Source organism: Spermophilus citellus (assembly GCF_964194105.1).
Source record: "Spermophilus citellus genome assembly, chromosome: 19".
NCBI classification, from domain to species: domain Eukaryota; kingdom Metazoa; phylum Chordata; class Mammalia; order Rodentia; family Sciuridae; genus Spermophilus; species Spermophilus citellus.
In genome coordinates this window covers 5759390-5777882 of record NC_138201.1, presented here as the reverse complement: position 1 = coordinate 5777882, position 18493 = coordinate 5759390, and the positions used below count along the sequence as shown (strand labels likewise).

At 39.2% G+C, this 18493-nt stretch overlaps 1 protein-coding gene across 1 annotated transcript in view; it reads left to right on the top strand.

Moving 5' to 3' along the window:
* Nucleotides 1-4874, top strand: part of CNTN3 (contactin 3) — a 335296-nt gene extending 330422 nt beyond the window's left edge. The window contains exons 21-23 of the mRNA XM_081276337.1: nt 1522-1634; nt 2115-2283; nt 4743-4874. Coding sequence (XP_081132463.1) covers nt 1522-1634; nt 2115-2283; nt 4743-4843 — 383 coding nt within the window. The 3' untranslated portion in view covers nt 4844-4874. The remainder of the gene's footprint in view (nt 1-1521; nt 1635-2114; nt 2284-4742) is intronic.
* Nucleotides 4875-18493: the final 13619 nt, after the last annotated feature.

Here is an 18493-nt window from a genome sequence, read left to right as displayed (position 1 = left end):
GGGAATCACAGGCCCTGGGAAAGTGTTCTAACAAGTGTGGGTTCATAGCATCTGGACTGGGCAACCAGAACATTCTCTCTAGTATTTCAGTCCTAAGCAATTGCCCATATACATTCTTACAGATGTCTTATCACAGCATTGCAGTGTAGACAATCTGAGCTGACCTGTTAGTATCACATCACAAAAATTTAAAGGCAACAGAACAGTGTTAAAGAGGACACAGTCAACCAAAGAACCCACCAGGAGGACAGCCTTGAACGGTGTTATTAGCCACATAACTGCACATGAGAGCTTTTCCCATCTGTAAGTCCAGCTGTATTTCCATCCTGGCGTGAGTCAATGATGTTTAGAAATTCCTCTGGAGAGGTAATTGTTTATATCACTTTCCCATTACAAATTCAGTTAACCAAATCACATTCTGTGCTTAAATCCACAAGAATAAGATATTTCAGCATGTTTTGGGCAGTTGTGATGCTGTTGAAAAATGAGTAATATGTTTGCTGTTTTTCGATTGACAAGGAACTGAATCCCTAATGTCCCATCCATCCATATTAGGGAGTGCTTCTGACCATGTCCACCCGAGTCCCCCAGAACCAGTTTCTTCTCCAGGGTTGCTAAGCTGTGGGTCCATGTTTATAAACCTATGAGAGTTTCATTAATCCTCTAATGGAATTCTCATTAAATTTTTAGTGTTTTGCCTTATTTTTCTCAAAAATTGATTTGAACTCAGAAAAAAGACTTTAAAATATGGATTCTCTGTGGCAATTTTTCACATGTGTAGCTATTACTTCACGAGAATAAATCTAAGTAATTCTTATTTTGATTGCCTCTCATTTTGCCCATCTCACAACACTGGCTTGAAAATCATCCACACTTCATTTCGTGTGACTTTAATCTGCTCCTTTGGCAATTTCTCTCAGCCTCTCTGTGGGTCAAAACAAGTCCAAATGCCTGCCTTTCCTGGCTCACCCACAAGCATCCCTCTAGTGGTGGATAAAGGAACTTGCGTCTCTGTATTGTCAGTTTGTCTTCTGGGAGACTTGAAGTGCATTAAATCCTTAAAGTATGTGTTAAGCCAGGTGTGGTGGCAAAAGCCTGTAGTCCCAGCAGCTTAGGAGGCTGCAGCAGGAAGATTGCAAGTTCAAAGCCTGAGCAACTTAGAGAGGTCCTAAGCAACTAAATGAGACTTTGTCTCAAGATAAAAAATAAAATCAAGAGATGGGGATATGGCTCACTGGTGAAGCAGCCCTGGGTTCAACCCCTGGTACCAAAAAATTAAAGTAAAATAAATAAAGTATGTGTTGAATATGATAACATGCAATTTCTCACAGTTTAATTGAAATGCCCCTTTTAAAGGAAGTTTTTCTATTCTGTTAATTTTTCTTTTTCCTGATTCCATCTACATACTATGCCTTACCGGAGAATCCCTGCAATTGCCTTGGTGCTCAGCATGTATCTGCTCCATGTAAAACAGTACTCCATGCTCAAATCAGTTTTAATTTCTCATTTTTGCATTGCAAGCTCCCAGTCAGCCTCCTGGGAATGTGGTTTGGAATGCTACAGACACTAAAGTGTTACTTAATTGGGAGCAAGTAAAAGCAATGGAGAATGAATCAGAAGTAACCGGCTATAAAGTAAGTTGAATCATTTTCAACACTGTATTTTCCCTTTTTCCCTTATACTTTGCAAATCTTTAAAAATTTTGATGATATTATTTCAGTAATCTAGTTTTGATGTGAACATCAAGTTTTTCATAAAAGGATATATATACTACCAAACTCTCTGAATTGTTAAGTACAGACTTACATGAAATAATACTGCTCACATGGGAATTGTGGACACGATGTTTGTGCATTGTGTTAATCAGCTTTCTATATTTCCAGCTAAGCTCCTCCAGGGGAGAAAGCTGCTCTTCCCCACCTCCTTGATTTTGAGAGCATAATGATCCTAGTGTCTGCTAATCCATAATCCAAGACCTATGCATGGAGCTGGGAATGTGTTTTTGTATTCTGTTGTGGAGAGAATGACAAAAATAATTTCAGAGCAACGAGAGTAAGTGAAGAAAGTAAAAGAAGGTAATATAAGAATGAAGTGTATTTGTTCATGCGTTTTAGGTATTCTATAGGACTAGCAGTCAAAATAGCGTGCAAGTGCTGAACACAAACAAAACTTCAGCTGAACTTGTGCTGCCCTTTCAAGAGGACTACATTATTGAAGTCAAGGCCACCACAGATGGAGGGGACGGCACCAGCAGTGAGCAGATCAGGATTCCAAGAATAACCAGTAAGTTGGTTGGACTCAGCTTCCCCTTGACCTGCATCAGTGTTGTTAGCCACCAGGAGCCCATCAGCCACTGCCCCTCCCTCCACCCACCCTTTCCTCCCAGCATGCCCTTCATGTGAACACAAGGTGATTTTGCAACATGAGCAAGTAAAACCAAGAAGAAAACCTCTAGAGTGGTGCAGAACAGGGAAAAATATGAGCACAGAAAGGAAGGACATGGAGAAGTAGTTAAAAACTTCATTCATTTGAATTATTTCCCTTATTTAATGCACCTGTAGATTGCCTAGAATAGAATTCCCAAAGCAGTTCTCATGGGCAAGCCTGAACCCATGCCCTGTTTTTAAGACCTCTGATATTCCAGTTGTATGCCTCCTAAAAATTATAGATGGATCTTATCAATTCTTTCAGTAGGAAAATTAGCATTGGCAAAGTCATGAAACTTTTACACGTGCCACACACACAAAAAAAGATGACATTTTTAAAGAAATCTGTTCCAAGTTTCAGAAGAATTTCATGCTCTTTCCTCTTAAAATCCTAATGAAAGCTATTTCACCACCGAAAGTACACTTTTAGGGGGCTGGGGTTATGTTCAGTGGTAAAAGAACTTGCCTGGCATGTGTTGAGGCACTGGGTTCCATTCTCAGCACTGTAGATAGATAGATAGATAGATAGATAGATAGATAGATAGATAGATAGACAGATAGATAGACAGACAGACAGATAGAAAGAAAGAATGAATAAAGGTTCATTGACAACTAAAAAATATTTTTTAAAAAAAGAAAGAAAGTAGACTTTTAGAGTGAAGAGCAACAAACCCCAGCATACATATTTTTATCAGTGACCATGGAAGAGAACTTGTATCTTCACTTTGAAATCCTGTGTCTGGAGTTTTCAGGCCTCAATCTAAGTAACACGGAGCCTACCCTGTCTTCATAGTCTACTCTACAATCCTCAGTGACGTAAATAACTTTGTTCCCTGTTTTCATTTATTGACTGTGGTTTAGTCTATATAGTAGCAGGTGACCAAGACTGAAGCAAGTTTCTTTAATCTTGAAAAAGAAAATGACTGAAGAAAATGGGAGAGATCAACCCTTGCAGGAATTCTCTCTTTCTATGAAATCATAACCGGCCACACTTGAACTAAAAGTAATAAGAAAATGGGGTCTACCTGTCTGTAAATAAGTATGTAAACAACTATTTCAGACTGCAGAGATTTGTATATCTGTGTGTGCTTCAGGAGACCCAAACAGGAATCTGGTTGCTAATTGTTATTTGCTGAGGCTTTACAGTAGGGAATGCTCCTTGCTTCTTGCATTGTGCAGGGTGTCGGAGTTAGCATGACAGCTTGGACAGAGGGGCTCTGTTCGAAGAAGCAGCTTCTGTGCTTTTGCAGGGACAGCCGCTACCATGGCACTTTCAGGCTGCTGAGTCAAGAGCAGCCTTTTCGTCTGACGTCTGTGGACTTGCTGAGCTTGCACAGACCAGTGCCTGCACAAGGCCATCTCTGAAAATGGAGCTTTCATCGATTGCATTTTAAAAGATGATGTCTTCTATTAAGTACAATAATTCATCTGCATAAAATAGAAACAAGTAGATTTTCCAGACATTTATCCAATGACGTTTTCTTTCATTAAACCATCAAGTTATGTGATCAGGTATCATTAATGGCAAAATGACTAACTTGGATTTTTTTCAATTTCAATTAAAGTTAAATAATACTAGATTAAACAAAGTGTAAATTCATTTAAGAAATCCTAAACACGTTGGTGATTTTATGGATACCCTTGGTAACACCTATGTGTTGCACTGGTAGATAAAATAAGGACTTGTAGTCCCAGGTTAGGTTCATGCCGTGATTTGATTTTGACAGGAAACGCATCACTTTTGTCTGCATCTTAGTCCTTCAGAATGCTGTAAGAATACACCCTGGACAGGGTGTCTTATAACTATAGAAGTTTAACTTTTCATGGTTCTGGAGGCTGGAACTCTTATGTCAAGATGCAGCTAGTTCTGTGTCAGTTGTCAAGAGCTCATTTCCTAATGTCACAACACTGGAGCTAGGATGTCAATGTGTGATTTTCGGGAGGACATATGCCTGCATTCTCCACCACCCTGACTACCTGTTAATATAGTCCTCCTTTATTTTTTTATTTATTCTAATGAAGTCTATATGACAGCAGAATGCAATTTGATCCATTGTATACAATCGCAGCACAACTTTTCATTTCTCTGGTTGTACATGATGTAGCATCTCACCATATGTGCAGTAATACATGTACCTAGGGTAATGATGTCCATCTCATTCCGCCATCTTTCCTGCCCCCATGCACCATCCCTCCCCTCCCTCCCCTTGGCCCAATCACAGTTCCTCCATTTTTCCCATGCCCCCCCACTATGGATCAGCATCTACTTATCAGAGGTATAGTCCTTCTTAATGAGCTATTTATCATCTTTGACAGATATGGATGCAAGAGGATCCACATCAGCCATCTTGAATGTTCACCCCGTGTCAAGTTATATACCTATGGTACTGTTTTTCCTTGTAAATGCCCTGTGGTGATATTTATTCTTTTTTATTATTTACTGGAAAGTTCATTGGTTACCATAATAAGTGTTCTCATGAAACATAGTGATTATGCATGGCTTTTTTTCCAACTTTGTGTTTTTAACTTTCTACTTCATTATAGGTAAAATAAGAGTATAATAAAACAACAGTAAATCCTTTTAGAGGAATCTGAAATGCCTTAATATTTACTTGATAAACCAAAGGAATTTACATGTTACATACTTCAAACTTTTGATACAAATGTTCTTAAGCTATGAGTTTACGCACTGCCTATGGATAAAAACCTCCGCCCCGACACACACACACACACACACACACACACACACACACACACACAGAGTTTCTTATTTGCATTGGAAAACTCTTCATTTATTCCAAAAACTCTTTTCCAGTTATGAAAGCAATGTTTGAAGAGTTAATAAGTATCATTTTAAAGATTTAAATGATTTAAACCCCACCGGTTGAAAAATGCATTTAAACACTTACCCTGCTGGAAGGGGGTGGTGTTTGTGATTCAGGAGTGTTTTTGGAAAATGCTGCTCTGGAGCAGAGGAGGGTAACCTGGTTCAGTGTACTCACTACTAAATGGCTGTGAGACTTTAGAAATCACTCTGCTCTCTCTACCTCTCAATTATTCATCTACAAAATGTGGAGGTAATAATAACCATCTGATCTGCCTCTGCCCCATGAATTAATGGTTAAAAGATAAAGAAGGACCCACGAAAGGGCTTTGTCACCCCAAATGCCATGTCCCTTTGCGAAATACTGGCATGAATTTCCCTGAGCATTTGAAAGTCATTTTCTAAACTTGCATTCCAGTATGCTTTTTCCTTCAATGATAGAAAACGGAAATAAGCACATTTTATCCTTTCTCAAAATTTAAAACAAAACTAGAACAGGAATTGTTTTCTTCACACCTGAGAATAAACTTTCAGGCTTTATTAAAATGCAGTGGAGAAAATAAGTAGCACCCTGAATGTCAACCCAAATGTTAAACAAAATCCACAGGATTCTTCCTTTCTAATTTCTGATTCCATTAAAGGACCCTCTCTCTTTTGGATGGTGGAGATTTTTTTTTTTTTAAATGAAATCTCACTGCCTATTGCAGTGAGTCAGGCAGGCATTTTAGTTCCTGAGTTAAATTGGTAATAGAACCACAGCGATGTTGCTGGCTTTGATGTGTATGACTCAGTCTTTCAATATGTGGTTTTCAAAGCATCGTTGGAGACACGGCTTCATAGCAATATGTAAAGAATATATGAAAATCAGCAGATGAGTGTTAGTCATTCAAAATCAGTTTTTTTTTACCTCTTTCCTACCAATTTCACATTTTGCTGTAACTTGTTCGTTCGTCTTTCCAGAGATATCAGAATTTAAAACCAACAAACAGTTCATCTCTCAAGAAAGATTACAAATTAGCAAAATTCTGATACCATTTTATATTTAGATTACATTTAAGATAAACTCATTATATACAAAGGAGAAAAGTATAACTTTCTCTGTAGTGTCTGTATATACTGTATATATCTAGAAAAAAATCTGAATGACGAGTAGATTTCATATGACCATGTTATTTCCAGTCAAAAAGTGGGGAAACATTCTCCAATACTTGTATTTTATTCTACATGTAATGGAGTTGTACCTTTTTATTATCTAGTAATTCCTATAATATGCTCCTATACTTTTCATTTTCAAGATGATGACTCTTGTTCCGTGTTATTTCTAGCAGTATATCTCCATGAGATTTGGACATTGTTTCATATTGAAAAGGATGAAATTGATCTTTAAATTCCTGTGTGTGTATCCTATGGTTATCTGTATGTATTATTTTCTATTATTCTAATAAAATTTATAACCTTCAAGTGCTCCTGCATTATTCATTGTGGTAAAAGAAGAATAACTACCTGGAAAAGCATTTTGTTGCTGTGACCTAAAGATCTGGTAAGAACAACTTAGAGAAGGAAAAGTTTATTTTGGCTCAAGGTTTCAGAGATTTAGTCCAAGGTCAGTGGACTCCATAGGTGTGAACTGAAGTGAGGCAGAACATCATGGCAGAAGACAGTGGAATAGGTAAGCAGCTCAGAACAACTAGGAAGCTCTATTCAAAAGGGATAAAACATAAACCCCAAGGGCATGCCCCATGATCCATCTCCTCCAGCTGTATCCTATCTATCTACAGTCACCACCCAATTAATCCATTCAAGTGGATTGATGCACTGACAAGGTTACAGCTCTCATAATCTCATCATTTCACCTCTTAACATTCTTGCATTGTCTCACATATGAGTTTTGGGGGGGACATCTTGTATCTAAATCATAACAAACTATAATAGCTACACTGATGCTATCCTTTCTTGTATTTTCAACCAGCATTAACTTTTCATCTTTTAACATCGTTTAATTATTTTATACCCTACTGATTCAGTAAAATGAGCAATTTGGAACAGTGATCTCTATTTCAGCTGTAAGGTGAAGAGAAAGAAAGAATAAAATTTACTTTATATAGTTAAGATATCTAATTTCTTTTTTTTTTCTTTAATGAAACAGTTTTTTCCTCAAATTGTTATCAATTCATGACACTGTTCACAGACTGTCTCTTTGGTATCAATGTTATAGTACTATAACATTGATTTTAGTACTATAAAAAGATTTTAGTTTTTAATCAGTAAGCATTCTAAATGTTATTGTTAATATAAGGAGAATGATAACTAAAATTCTAATTCAATCATTTTCTTTCTTGAGGATTGAATTTGTGTAGAATCCAGTGAGGAAACTGTAGGGGTGTGTGTGTGTGTGTGTGTGTGTGTGTGTGTGTGTGTGTGTGTTTAAATTTAAGGAGAGTTGCAATGGGTACATTTGTCTACCTGTTGAAGGGGAAATAATTAGAAAATATGCATACAGGATATCTCTAACAGTCCTGTCCAGGGCTGATGGACATGCAGAATCACAAGTTCAGCCTGAGTCATGCTTCCTGGATCGTGGTAACAACTTCACCAGTCCTGATTGTGCAACCTTATTCAAGTGTCTTTGCTTCTCTGAGCTTCACTTTCCCTACATGCAGAATGGGGACCATGGTAATGTTACACTCATGTGGTCATGAGATCTTTAGCCAATGAATTGAAATTATGGACCCTTCCTCTTACTGGGCTGGGAGGTAGGAAATGGAATGAGATGAGCAAGTCTGTGCACTGGAGCTCAGCCTCATTCTTCCCACCAATAGGAAATGAGCAACAAGGATGGCAGAACCTGGTTTTACTTTACTCTTTTGAGCTCTCCTTCAATGTCTGTTTACCGAGAAGAGAGCTGTGATTCCAAGAATTTCTAGAGGATGGAGTAAAGCGATTCTGGGATCAGATTATTTTTTTTGTTAAGATGCAAGGTTGGTAATGTTAAGTAACATATATGTACTGTGTGTGCCAGACTCAGAGCTAAGCCTTTACCTGTGCTAAGTTATCTGCCTCTGATCTCACTGGGGAGGTTCTCATAGCCCATTGTACACAGCAAGAAACAGGCTGAGGAAGATTAAGTGAAGGTCATAGTAAAATGGGGTTCAGAGAAGATTTGGTGCAACCCATAAGCTCTTAACATGGGTAGGCTGTTAGTCCCTCTTGAAATCAAATACATAAGCTATAGACTCTAAGTAAGAATCTTCAGGATGAATTTGTGGTGTACTTTGTCTTCTATTATGGATCACAGTTCAAATTAGGGAACTTGGGTATCCTTAGTTTTCATTATACATTTAAAAAACATTTTGGAGATGGCTTCTGCTGTTTTTCAAAAAAATTCTCCATTTCCAATGAAATCCAAACAGTATAACAAACATAAAGAAAATGTTAAAATGAGAGGACTGTATCAATTTTTTTTTTTAATTTTAAATCCCCCCTGCCATTTTGTACTCTTATAATGCCAGCATTTTTATTAAAATGAATCCTAATTGGGTTCTTTTTTTTTCTAAAGTATTTTACCCTTTTAAAAACTGAAAATTGCCCTGTTATTATTCATTGTAATTTGGATACATTTCAGCAAATATTGGAGGTAAATCAACTCACAACAGCAATTACAAAATTAGCAATTAGTAAATTGTACCATTCTTTCGAAAGAAAATATGTAAACAGATTGGAACATCGCTCATTTAAACTGTTAGGTTTTTCTGCTGTTCAAATGTAAACCCAGTGCCCTAATTTAACATGTCTTGCTTACATGGAGGAAGTAATTACCTTGTGAACTTGCACAGAATTAATGCACTGATAAGAGAATTAAACATGTAAGAGAAGAATGCTTCTCTTATTCGTCAGTGTTCATTCTTTACTCCCGCTCTCTGCCTGTTGAAATTATCTTAGAGCCATGATCATTAGTAAGTGGGAAAGAAAAAGAACTAGATACTGTATAATTGGGTATTACCTTGGAAATTTCAAAAGAAAAACAGGGAAATGATAAGGATGGCAAATTAGCAGATGTACTTTGGCATCATACAGTAGAATGTGACAGACGCCAGCTAATAAGGAGTGCATCTCATGGAAACCCCATTGCGATGTCATCACTGCATTGGCATTTCCAAAGTATCCAGGTAAAAACGGCTTTCCACCCAAGACAACATTGGAGGATGACACCAAGATGCACTCACTAGGGTCTCTGTCTGAGGCACAGTACTCTCCTGGTACAAAGTTCATCTTCATGGGCTCAGTACCTACTTGTGGAATGAAACCAGTAAATTTCTCACCATTTCTTCTTACCCTCTCCTATTTTCTTCACTTTTTTCTTGTCTCCCTTGCTGGCCCTGGAGATTATAAATGTTGATCAATTAGAGAAGAAGAGTTATTATATACCACATTGGAAACAGTGGCAAACAGACCATCTGTACTGAGGAAGTCAACAGATTTGTCAAGACAGTTGGTCCCCGTGGTTAATAACAGTTGTTTCCAGATGTCTAGTTAGAATCCTAATCATGTCCTTCCATAAGTGTGTGACCATAAGCAAGTAGGTGAATCCCTACAAGGAAAGAATCTTCATCTCTGAAATGGCACTAATGGACAGACCTGTCTTGTAAGACTGTCACCTGAGCTGATTTATCATTGTCTCATGGGTAATCAAGAACACACTCTGGTAAGTTAATAACATCATTGTCATTATTGTTAAGGTTTAAATTCTGGGTGAGTCTTTAAAGACCAACCATTGCAGTATCTTCCTTAAAGCACGTTCCATTCCATCATCCTAAGTTGCAGGTGAACTAGGAACTAATGATGGAGCTCCTCTCGGGGAGCTACCTTCAGTAATAAAAGTGAAGAAGGTACTGGTGTTTGGGAAGACAGAGATGGTGTTTCCATAGCTTCTAACACAGGGGTGGGAGCATGCCCAGAACTCAGCCTCTCCAGCTTGTTGTCCTTCGTCCCTCAAGGCAGCACCCAGACGGCCATAGCTCATGATGTGGCCACCAACAAGACCAGCAATGTGACCCAGAAAAATGATAAATAGGAAACTAAAAGCTTTACTTGTGCTTTAAGAGTGCCTCTGCTTTTAAGTAAATAGAACCAACATATAACTCGATATGTGCCTCATAAATTATAGTAATTGAGCTAAACAAGCACCACTCGACCTGGAAGGGCTGGTCTAGTCCACAGAGAAGTCCTGTATATTAGTCCTGAAAGCCTGATGACCTGGGAGCATTAACAGTCTTGGCACAGAGGAATGAGATTGAGGAAAAGGATCTAGTCGCTTGAAGCCATTGGAGAGCATCTCACAGAGGCCCCTTTTAAGAAGACCTTGCTGTTCTTGTGGTCATACCTGGGACAGGCTCCCTCAAACTGCTGGGACCACCACCCACGAGGGACAGAGAAGCTCCCCCAGGCATAGAAGCTGCAAAGGCCAACGTCTTTAGCCTCCTCCTCCAGCAATTCAACAGCTGCCTCTGTGCAGCCTCTGACTAGGCCCTTTTTGTGCAAAAGAAAGCCAGCTTCTCCTTGTAATTCTCCTCTTCTGTAAGGGAAAATGCTACAAAACGCATAAAGAATGGGGTTGGCGTGCAAAAATATAATTGCCTCATTCCATACTTTGAAAGATTCAATTCACTGTAATAAAGTAAATCTCAACAAGGAGAGAATAATGGGCATGAGTCAAGATTTGAAACTTCTCAAGTGAAGGATAAGGGGAGAATGAGTGGTAAGTCTATTTTCCAATGTACTAGTGATTGAAAATATGTCACTCACTTTCAACTGGCATTTACCTTTTGCAGAAGTCAAAGACAATGTTTTTTTTTTTTTTTTTAAATGCACAGCCTCCTATGTCCACCCATGAGATTCATTAGGTACCACAGAAGGAATCCTGTTTGCAACCCCCGTGCTCTTTAAAAGCAGGTAACAGGCTACAGGTGTTGCTCAAGGTGGTGGAGTCTCCTGGGTAAGCATAGACACTGGAACTTAGCATGCTCCCATGAAGCTGCCTGTGACACACAGTAGACAGAAACTTGCCAGGCAAAGATTTTCCAGATCTGAGCAACAGGATTGGTAGGAAGGAAGTTATGCAGAGCTTTGAGGTCTGCAGTCTCCTCTTGGTATGTTATATATAAAGTGCCCTCTTGAAGTTACGATAGAAGAGAGTTTGAGAAATGATTCTGGGCTTTGGAATCAGCCAGCCAGCAAGTAAGTTCTGGAACTGTCACTCAACTGCCTGGAGCACTTAGAGTAAGTTGCTGAATTTTTTCTTCCTTCCTTATTTCTTTCCTGTGAAACAAATATTTTAGAGCGTTTTGGACTTGAATGCACAGGTAAGATAATTTGTTATTAAAACCTATCAAGAGACTGGTGCTCCCTAACAACAAAAGTGAGGGTAATTTTAAAAACCCTGTTTTCGGTAAATATATTTTTTAACAGATACAAAGCCATATATATGAATTGAATGTATTAATGAGGTAGTACGCAATGGTAACAGGTGAATATATTAGGTAGTGTTCAAATCAGGTTAAACATATCCAGCTCTTCAAGCCTGCAACTCCTTCTTTCCGGTGAAGATCTTTGTCCAATGCTTCTGTTCAGCAGCTTTGTCAAAAGTCAGCCCTCTGCGGATGTGTGGTTGACTTCTGGGCTATTCCATCGGTCTTTGTGTCGTTTGTGCCAGTCCCCTGCTGTTGGGATCACTTCATATTTAGACTGTGTTCTGAAATCAGGTATTTGGATACCTCCTGTTTCCTTCTTAGTGCTCAAAACAGCTTTGGCTATTTCAGGGTTTGTTTTTTTTTTTTTTTTTCCATGCTTCCACATACATTTAATCACTTTACGTTTCTTTTCCTGGCATATAAAATGGAGCTGAGATGCTCCTGCCTCGGTTGTGTGATCATTAAAAATAATGTGAGGGCTGGGCTGGGAGGTAACCCGGGCTGGGAGGTGGCACGCAGCTTGCACCCAGCCTGGGCTTCGATCCCCCAGCGCACGAGCGCACGCATGCGCGCGCAGCCCCCACCCCCCACCCCGCACCGAGGGAGAAAGAGGCTGGAGCGGCGGGAGGCAGCGGGCTAGGGCTCCTCAGCGGCGGCCGCTGGCTGAGGAGAAAACTGCACCTCAGCCAGGTGAGTTGCCAAGGAACCTGACAGAAACGTCCTAAATGGTAAAACAAACAAACAAATAAATAAACAACAAAAACACCGACGGAGGGGCCGGGGCGTGGCTCGTGCTGAGGTGAGCTCAGTGAGCGCTTGCCGGCCCGTCCACCTCAGCACCGAGAAAAATAAATAAGGTTTCGGGCCCTTTTACGACTGAAACATAATAATAATAATAATAATAATAATAATAATAATAATAATAATAATAATAAGCCAGAGAGGCCCGGAACCAGCAGAGGAGCCAGGGCGGGCAGCAAGAGGGTAGGGGACCAGAGGCCAGCGCGGCCCAGACCTGGCCCAGACCTCCCTGGAGCCAGGCTGAGGCGGGCTGGGGGCCTCTGGGGAAGGGGCTCGGAAAGCAGGCCCCAGGGGTCCCCAAGGGTCCCCAGGGGTCCCACAGGAGTCCCCGGGGTGGCCCGCGGGAGCCCTCCTGGGCCCAGAAATCCAAGCCCTTCGCAGGTGGGAAGACGCCCTGGGGCCTGAGAGGTAGAGTTTACATCTTGAAAACGGCCCCATCAGCAAAAGCACTAGGCAGATTCCATGCAGTCCCCTCCAAATAAGTGACATTCTTCACAAAACTAGGGAAAAAAAATTCCTTAAGTCCATGCAGAAGTGACCCAGAATAGCCAAAGGCATCCGAACAGGTACAGAGAAGCAGTACCTGGTCTGAAATTATATTACAGACCTGTAGTGAAAAAAAAAAAAAAAAAAAAAAAAAAAAAGCAGCATGGTATGGTCACCAAAACAGACATGAAGACCAATGTAACAGAATAGAACACAAAACCTACACCCATCGGATACTTGACAAAGGTGCCAAAAAATCTATGTGGGAGAGAAGACCTCCTATTCATCAACTGGTGTTGAGAGAAAACTGAACAGCTATATGTAGAAAAAAAAAATGAGACTAGATCCCTATCTCTTACTCTGCACAAAACTCAAAATGGAACAAAGATGAGGAATTAGACCCAAAACCTTGCAACTGCTAGAAGAAAATATAGGGTTAACACTCCAACATATAGATGCAGGCACCACTTCCTTAACAAGACCCCCAGAGCACAAGAAATAAAACCAAGAATCAGTAAGTGGGATGCCATCAAACTAAAAACCTTCTACACAGAGTCTGCGGAACAGGAGAAAATGTCGGCCAGTTACTCCTCTGACAGGGGACTAATATCCAGAATACACAAAAAACTCAAAAAACTGAACACCAAAAAATGCATAAGTAACCAGTCAATAAATAGGCAAAAGAACTAATTAGAAACTTCTCAAAGATTAAACACAAATGGCTAATAAAATTTATGAAAAAAAATGTCAACATCTCTAGCCCTCAGGGGAATGCAAATCAAACTACACTAAGATTTCACCTCCATTCAGAATGGCAATGATCAAGAATACAAACAATAGCACATTCTGGGGAGAATGTGGGGAAAAATGTACAATTGTACATTGTTGGTGAGACTGTAAACTAGTATAACCACTAGGAAAGAAGTAGGGAAATTCCTCAAAAAATCAAGGTGGAACTACCATATGACAGCTACCCATTCGTTGGTACTTAAAAAGAAGTGAAACCCTAAAATCAGTATACGAGAGCAATACAGCCACCTCACAATAGCTAAATTATGGAATCAACCCAGTTGACATTCAATAGATGAATGGATTAAGAAAATGTGGTCGAGATACACAATGGACTTCTCATTTACCATAAAGATTGAATTTGTGGCAGTTGCTTGTAAATGGATGGAAATGGAGACTACCTGGCTAGGTGAAATAACCAAACTCAGAAACTCAAAGGTTGAATGTTTTCTCTCATATAGGGAAGCTGGAGTAAAATGAAGGAAAGGAGGGGGAAGGACAGGATAGCATTAAGATACAGGGAAGATCAGTAATCTAGTAGGAGGCAGAGAGGCAGAGTGGAGGAATGGGAAAGGGGAGGCAACATGGAATGAATTCTTAAACAACCATTTTCTGTGCATATGTAAGTATACTTCACGTTTATAAGTAAAATGTGCCAACCAAATATAAATAAGCGGAGGAAAAGGAAGTTAACAGAGAAAAGAAAACAGGGGATGGGAAGAGGACAGGAGGGAGAATCATGAACTGAATTCAAATTCCAGGCAGGCATGATTTTGTTGGGATGAACCCAACTACTATTATGTAACTATAAAGCTGTGATTTAAAAAATTGTCAGTATAAAAATATCACTTAACTTGCAAGACAAATGACTGTCAAATATATTCTGTAGATACACTGGGCATTGGATAGATGTCTAGTCTAGAATCTAATTTCATCCTTAAAAATTATTGAAAATCATAGATAGTTTAGATAGTTTTCTGGAAAAGGGTAAACCTTTTGGGAATGCAAACTTCAGAACAATCTGTCAGTGGTACTTAGGAATTGATTCTAGACAATCATGGGTGAGGTTTGGGATGACAAAGAAAGCATTAATATGACAGCTTCATGTCTAAAATAAATAAGAATATGATATGAATTGGGGAAGCGTGAGAGGTTTACATAATGAACCCTTAATAAGATATATTTTCTTCCTTCACAGTATTATGTATTTTCCTATTTCCAAGTTAAAAAAAAATCTTTTCTGTTACATATCCATATCCTAAGATGGGTAGTGTTTATTTTTTCAATGAAGTGTGCCTTTAACATTTTGCTACTGGCTTATAAAAGCATCTGACGCTGGCTTATTTCAAACTACTTTACTTACTTAGAAATTGGGTATGTGTCTGAATCTTGAAAAGAGTTCCATAAATACCATCACTTACAGGAGTTACGAGAGAGCTTGTTTATTATTGGTTTACTTGTCTACTCACATAACAGCCAGTGTCTCTAGGGCAGGGAATTCATTTGTTTGCTTTGGGCTTTGTGTTTTTGGCATATTGCATGCAGCTTGGTAATTGGTAGGCAATCAATAAATAAAAGCATTATTAAAATGAATCCGAGAATGGGAGTTCCGGATCATTTTCTTCCATCTTTCAATCAGAGGTAATCTCCTTATTCCTATTCCCTTCTAGCTGACATCCATGCATGAATCATGGGAAAAGACATGAAATGTCTATTCTCTTAATTAACCAAACACTGCAGAGTTTCTCTTTTCCTCCAGTGAAAGACAGATGCTGAACTCAGAATCACAAGTGATCAAGCACAGTGGGGGTTAAATGTGCCATGCCTTCTCTCATCAGCCCAGACGATTTGCTGAAGTGTTCTTGTGTCTGATGCCTATTGGGATAAAAGACGCTAGATTCCCTAATATGTAAAAATGAGACTGTAACCATCACAGCTACTCAATAAGGTTGTTATGAGAATGAGGTCACAATCCAAGTGCAGTGTGCATACACAGGAGTTCAATAATCAGTTGTGATTCACAGTGACTTGACCTTGTGCTGCAGGGTGCTTCAGATCAGGCTCCTATTGAATTTGAGGACAGGAAATCAGTTGTGTAAACTAAATCATTCTGTTCTTCAACTCGCCTAGACTTTCTCAACATAAACAATAGTTTGTTTTTTTCCTTTCCTCTTGGATGATTGCCATATTTTCCTTACCTTGTCCATCTATATGTACTCTCCCACTAAAAATAGTATATTTAAAAGAAATGTTTAATGGTGACATGGGACGTAATGCAACATCTAGTGTTTGTGTGTGTGTATGATTTATGTTATTGTGTTATTCCTCTTGAGTGTGCCTCCTGTGTCTATTATATGGCTCTTCATGCTGGGGCTGGAATGTAGCCCTTAGCCAGGGAAACTATAGCTGTGTCCTCACGGAGCTTCTGTTCTGTGAGGAGTAGGAGGCAGGAGGTCAGTGAGCTGAAGATGAATTGAAAACACCAGACAGGGAAGGAAACAAATGGATGTGTGGGCAATAGGAGGAAAGAAGGACTTATGCCTAGCAACTTGGGAGGCTGAGGCAGGAGGATCAAAAGTTCAGTGCCAGCCTCAGCAACTTAGTAGGCCCTAAGTAACTTAGCAAGACTTGGTCTCTAAATAAAATATGAGAGGTGGGATGTGGCTTAGTGGTTAAGCACTCCTGGGTTCAATCCCTAGTACCAAAAAAAAAAAAAAAAAAACAGAGAGAGTCTCTAAATAGAAGCTGACTTATCAACACAAAGGCTTTGAGGCAAGAATAAAGATTGGATGGGGAAAATAGACCAGATTAAATAGATGAGAATCCAGAGAGTGTCTAGGGCCTTACAGACTGTGAGAAGGAAGTTGGGTTTTATGGCCCAATAAAACAGGAAGCAATATAACATTTTATGCAGAATGGTAATTTTTTTTTTTTTTTTTTTTTTGGCACCAGGGATTGAACCCAGGGGCATTTAGATACATCCCCAGCCTTTTTAAAAAATATTTTTATGTAGATACAGGGTCTCGCTGTGTTGCTTAGGGCCTTGCTAAATTTGCTGATGCTGGCTTGGAACTCGAAATCCTCCTGCCACAGCCTCCCAAGCTGCTGGGATTATAGGTGTGTGCCACTGTGCCCGACGTAATTGGCGTTTTAAAAACATCCTCCTGGCTGCCTAGTGGCACATGGATTGAGTTGGGGAGACCTGCCAAGGGTTTCTTGTGATAGTTCCGGGGGGAACCTGTTCTAGGCAGGGCTCAAGTGAAGAAACTGTGATGGACAGGAATGAAGTCACTTTCCAGAATGGGGGTTCAGTTTAGTGTTATATTGAAGAATTTGATGGAAGAAATGAGAAGACAGAAATAAAGAGTGACTGTTAAAATTGTTTTCCTCTTGTTTTTGCTTAATGATCCAAAGTAAAACTCAAAGGACAACACATTTTAGATCATTCAAAAAAAATTCCCTATAGAATAACCCAATTTTTTCTTTCCTTGGGTTCTTGGTCTTTTTATTTGTACCACAAGTGATTAGCATATTCTCTTCAGATAAATTGTTTACCAGTGTCAACAAAAATCCAGAAATGCATCTTGCTCTTCAAGCAAATTAATTATTTTTGTTCTAATGTTCATTTTTACCCTCATTATAAGATAAAATACCTACAAAGCTTAATTTTTTAAATTGAGTTTATCTTAAAAAGGCAGTATCAAATTATTTTCCAAATCATAGCACCTTAGGAAACCCAGATGAGTTTTTAACTGTATAGTGTTTCTAAGACTGGTAGTATTTTTCAGCATACCAGTGCTTTTTGGTTATATATAAAAGGTGCGTGGTCCTATTGAATTTTGTAGATTTTTCAAGTTCTTCTAATTTATTAGCAGACTTTTTTTGTTTTGGAAAAAAAATAGGCTCAATAAATTTATCCTAACCTTTTTTTTTTTTGGAAGGGAGTTACTGGGGATTGAACTCAGGGGCGCTAGACTACTGAGCCACAATCCCCAACCTTAGTTTGCACTTTATTTAGAGACAGGGTCTCACTGAGTTGCTTAGTGCTTCACTAAATGCTAAGGCTGGCTTTGAATCGAGATCCTCCTGCCTCAGTCTCCTGAGCTGCTGAGATTACAGGTGTGGGCCACTGAGCCTGGCTTATCCTAATCTTTCTAATAATGAAGATCTCACTCATAGAGATAGGTTAGGCATTTGCAGTCACAGAATGAGTAAAACCCAGAGGGTTGTGGGAGGTGCTGGTTTCTGAAATTCCCTGTGTGTAGGTCCCCAATTTTCAACCAACCATCCATACCAGTTTATTTTGGCAAAGTATTGAACAGTCATTAAAATAGTGATTTAAACTAATCTTAACATTTTAGAAAGCTTACTTGGTAAGATTTCTGTCTGCGACATTGACATTTTATCAAAACTTTTATCTGATGATGTCTGGCAAAGAGAAGGGCAGCATACTATTGAACCACATTCAGTTTTAACTTGACTAAATACCAAAAAAGTTCCACAAGTCAGCATTACATGTAGAAGTAATAGCTTACTGCCCTTTCACTTCTATATAACACTATGTCAAAAACATTATATCTGCCAATATGCGATTCCACAAGCGACCTTTGGCATTTGGAGCATGTATTCTCAAGCATCATTAGAGATTTCATGCCAAACCCAATAACATACTTCCGTGTTGTTTTCAAATGCCTCCCAAA